We start from the raw sequence: 5,090 nt of genomic DNA, 5'->3' as shown, positions 1-5,090 counted from the left end.
TAGTAGAGACGGGGTTTCACCGTGTTGACCAGGATGGTCTCGATCTCTTGACCTCGTGATCCACCCGCCTCGGCCTCCCAAAGTGCTGGGATTACAGGCTTGAGCCACCGCGCCCGGCCAAAACAGGCATTACTTTTATACTAAATCAAAAACCTCCCTCCAATTGAATGTTACCCTAAAATATCTAATTCTGGTTGTTGAATACATAAGATTTTAAATCAAATTTAATATGAATGGAATCTATTGTGTAGTACCTGGAAACTTTAATATATTTTGGTATAGGCTGATGCACAATGAAAACTATACTTTGCAAATATTTCATTTACTGTTCTGACTGAATTATCATTCACCTTAAGTTTCCATTGATTTTCTTTTCTTTTTTTGATAGATAGGAGTCTCTATGTTTGCCCAGGCTGGAGTGCAGTGGCTAGTCACAGGTGCAATTACAGTGTACTACAGCTTCAAACTCCTGGTCTCAGGTGATCCTTCTGCCTCAGCCTCCCCAGGAGCTGGGATTACAGGTGCATGCCACTACGTCTGGCTCCAATCCTTTAATTTCAAATGTGAAGGATTAAATATAATTCTCTCAAAGATTACACTGTTTTTATCTCAAATAAACATAAAAAGAGCAAAAAGCCAACTGCCTTCTTTACAAATATCCATTATAAATTTAAATGTGGACTTTGCAAACTTCAGAAATGTGTCAGACTCTAAACTGGGATCTTCAGTTTGCTGATCAATTTTGTGCATACAGTAAGCACTCAATAAAAGTTGTTGAATGCATGAAGGAATGCATAAATGTTTTCTTTAGATATCTAGCCTTACTTTCCTGTCATTCAGCTTAGATGACCTGAGAAGCACTTCCTCAAAATAACCCTCTGGCTCACCATGAGAAGAATGCCTGGCACCAGCTGGCCAGGGGTATTTATAGCATGCCCATTAGGCACATGTTCAAGGCACATAGATAGCTCAGTGATAGAATCTTTAGAATATTTGGACAGTTAACATTATTTAGAATATGAATCAGTTGTGGTTCCTTAAATTTTCACTTTATATTAAAAGCCAACCTTTACTTTTCAAAATTCTTAAAAAAATGGTAAGATACAACAGAAATAATTGCAATTTTGAAAAAACTCAGCATTTGGGGCTAAGAAAAGCAAACTTCCAATACTAAAATTCTTTCTTTCTTTCTTTCTTTTTTTTTTTTTAGAGACAGGGTCTCACTCTGTTACCCAGGCTGAAGTGGAGGGGGACAATCACAGTTCACTGCTGCCTGGATGTCATGGGCTCGGGTGATCCTCCCACCTTAGCCTCCTGGGTAGGGTAGCTGGAACTACAGGCACATGTCCCCACGTTCAGCTAAGTTTTTGTATTTTTTGTAGAGATGGGTTTTCGTTGTGTTGCCCAGGCTGTTCTCAAACTCCTGGATTCAAGCAATCTGCCTTCCTTGGCTTCCCAAAGCGCTGGGAATACAGGCGTGAGTCCCCGCATCTGACCCTATTTTTTCTTGTAACCAAGATTCTTTTGAAAGATTCAGAAGCCAAAATAAAGAAAAGAATGTGACTTTTCCCTTTAAATTTCAGTTTTTAGTATTTTGCCTATCATTTGCCACTGATAAATCTCTTACCCACGAAGCTATGTTCTATTCTTCCTTAGGTAACATCAGATTCAGAAAAAGATATGCTGAAAATTATAAAGTATCCTAGGTTACCTATTGTGACTTTTGGAGAAAATGGGAATGAGAATGATTTTTAAAAATAATACATTATTTAGAAATATCTGAATCCTCACCAGACAGAATTAAAACATTCCAATTACAAATTGATACTTTCTATTCATATAGCCTTGATCAAAATTTGGCATATATTTAAGTTTAACTGGTAAGAGCCGTTAAGTTCTAGGCATCTCTTCCTTGCTTTTCATAAAGTGGTCTATATCCTACATCACTTTTTTTTTTTACATTCACCACTATATGAATGAGGATACATCATTTTAGATAGCCATACAGATATTCTATTTTCTGAGACATCACTTAAAAGTTTCCACACGAGTATCAGAGTTAAGATGGTTTTTCTTTGTGTATAATGTCTCTAAATGTCTAAATCAGTTCATGTGAAAAAAAGCAGCTTTGAATTCTCAAATGCTCAGATGAAGAAACAATTTTACTAGGTACCCTGCACTGAGACAGTGAGAAAGAAAAAAGAATAAGATGTAGTTGGCAGGGCACGGTGGCTCACACCTGTAATCCCAGCACTTTGGGAGGCCAAAGCGGGTAGATCACTTGAGGTCAGGAGTTTGAGACTAGCCTGGCCAATATGGTGAAACCCAGTCTCTACTAAAAATACAAAAATTAGCTGGGCATGGTGGCACATGCCTGTAATCCCAGCTATTCGGGAGGCTGAGACAGGAGAATCACTTGAATCTGGGAGGTGGAGGTTGCAGTGAGCCAAGATCGTGCCACTGCCCTCTAGCCTGGGCAACACAGTGAGACTCTTCTCAAAAAAAAAAAAAAAAAAAAATGTAGTTGCTAGGCCAGGCGTGGTGGATCACTCCTGTGTTCCCAGCACTTTGGAGGGCTGAGGAGGGTGGATCACTTAAGGCCAGGAGTTTGAGACCAGCCTGGCCAACATGGTGAAGCCCTGTCTCTACTAAAAATACAAAAATTAGCTGGGTGTGGTTGTGCACGCCTACAGTCCCAGCTACCTGGGAGATTGAGACAGGAGAATTGCTTGAACCTGGGAGATAGGTTGCAGTGAGCCTAGACTGTGCCACTGCACTCAGGGTCTGGGCAACAGAGTGAGACTTCGTCTCAAGGAAAAAAAAAAAGATGCAGTTGCTGACCTTGAAGAACTTTCCATCTAGATAGGTAAATTACACAGAAAATGATAGCTAATGAGATCAGACAAATGCTCTACTGTGTGGTATAGAGAAAACAGATGTTTTATAGGCAGAGAAATAGAGAGGTACATCCATCCACATTTTGGGTAGAGAGGCAAATAAGGCTGGAGAGGCAGGGCTATATTATGGAGGCGCTTGGAAGTCTAAAAGAAACATTCAGATTTGATGGATTTGATGTGGTAGTGAATGGGGCAGTGAGATGTTTTTGCAAATAGGATATATTTTGGTGAGACAGAGGAGTTAGGAATAAAAATCAGGCAGGTCAACTGGAAATCCGATTAATATAGGTACAATTTTCTGTTAGTGTACAGTTGTCTGTTGGTATCTGTGGAATGACTGATTCCAGTGTACACTCCCTAACTTCTGTGGATACCAAAATCCATGAGTGTTCAAGTACCTTATATACAATTGGTATAATATTTGCATATAACCCATGCATACCCTCCCATATACTTTAAATGATCTCTAGATTACTTATAATACCTAACAAAATGTAAATGCTATGTAAATAACTGTACTGTGTTAAGGAGTAATGACAAGAAAAAAAGTCTGCACACGTTTAACACAGATGCAACCATCCACTATTTTCTCAAATATTTTCGTCAGCGGTTGGTTGAATTCACACATGCAAAACCCATGGATATAGAGGGCTGCCTGTACTTTTAAGCAGTATTTCGCAAGATAACTAGTGGATCTTCCAAATTGTCTTGGTTTTCACAAAGCCTTTTATAGTTTCAATCACAACATATGCATTAATTCCATGTCACTTTCCATAACATGTATGTCAAGGAATGTAGGCAGGTGAATAAAAAAGAGAGAAAGAAAAAAGAAGCATAATGAATTTTAATCTGAATACTGTTGATATAAAGCATTTGTAGCTCATCTGAAATTAATGTGAAAATAAAAACAAGGTCCTTATCATCAAATCTAATTCTACAGAAATTCTAACATACACGTCTATTCTACAAACCATTAAATTCATTTAAATATATATGAAATATATGATTATTACTTACTGTTTTATTTTGTGAGAAATTTAATATTTATGCATAGTAAGAATAAAGGACTTTGCCACTGAACCCAGTACACTATCAGAAAGCGCAAATGTAATTACATTTAGCTTAAATAGATAAATAAAATAAATATATACTGATTTTACCTTTGCTTTAGTCGTCTTTTGGCTGTTGTGGGAACATTAGCACCATAGCCATAGGAAAAAAGAACTCTTTCCGCCTCATCTTCATTTTCAACTGGAAAACATTGAAGTGTATAATATGAAATAACTTTTTTCCTTTAAAAAACATGGTAGTAGTGAAAATAAAAGAGGTTATAATAATGAATTAGGGAGCATAAAAACATTTGAAAGGGCTATAGTAATCTTAAACAGCCCATTTGTAAGTAGAAGCATGTTTCTTAAAAGTATATCCTTGCTTGAATTTGCTTCATTTATTTTTGAAATGTATAAGCGATTGCACATCATATCACGTTAGATCTTCCTGTTAAAAAGTATAATAATACCTATATTATTCTGAAGGATTCAAAGGTTTTTGCATGAAATATGTAATATATAACAAAAAAATTACATCAAAGTCATTAATTCTCTTCTTGATAATGATTTTTAAATTAAGACAATATTCATTATTATTATTTTAAAGGTACAAAAAGTATTAAAACAGTAACATACATTTGTGTGTTTGAGGGAGAGATATTTAAAATTAAAATATATAATCATAAGAAAGACCAGACAGTCCTTGCTCTGCCTTTGGGCAACCAAGAAAATAAAGCCTGTTTTACATCTCAAAAATAAAAGCGAGACTTGATAGAAGTAACAGTGCTCAGTGCTTACAACTCAAGTCAATTTATACTCTTGTTAGATAAGTCCAAATTCTAAAGGCTACAAAAATTCTGTTAAATCACTTCAGGACAAAGTTATTCAAGATGAAAGAAAAGCATGGCCGGGCGCGGTGGCTCACGCCTGTAATCCCAGCACTTTGGGAGGCTGAGGCGGGTGGATCACGAGGTCAAGAGATCGAGACCATCCTGGTCAACACGGTGAAACCCCCTCTCTACTAAAAATACAAAAATTCAGCTGGGCATGGTGGCACGTGCCTGTAATCCCAGCTACTCAGGAGGCTGAGGCAGGAGAATTGCCTGAACCCAGGAGGCGGAGGTTGCGGTGAGCCGAGATCGCG

The 5,090-nt window shown here is 37.4% G+C and overlaps 1 protein-coding gene across 2 annotated transcripts in view; it reads right to left on the bottom strand.

Annotated features, from left to right (window-relative positions):
* The window catches only part of PIBF1 (progesterone immunomodulatory binding factor 1), a 233,993-nt gene that overhangs the window by 94,156 nt on the left and 134,747 nt on the right, over window positions 1-5,090 (bottom strand). For both annotated transcript variants that reach the window (XM_017523632.2, XM_037736793.1), the window contains exon 13: window positions 4,058-4,148. In XM_017523632.2, the coding sequence (XP_017379121.1) occupies window positions 4,058-4,148 (91 nt within the window). The remainder of the gene's footprint in view (window positions 1-4,057; window positions 4,149-5,090) is intronic.

This window comes from Cebus imitator, unplaced genomic scaffold (genome assembly GCF_001604975.1).
Source record: "Cebus imitator isolate Cc_AM_T3 unplaced genomic scaffold, Cebus_imitator-1.0 Scaffold29, whole genome shotgun sequence".
Taxonomy (NCBI): Eukaryota; Metazoa; Chordata; class Mammalia; order Primates; family Cebidae; genus Cebus; species Cebus imitator.
The sequence above is the reverse complement of the archived record's forward strand: the minus strand, read 5'-3'. Positions and strand labels throughout refer to the sequence as shown.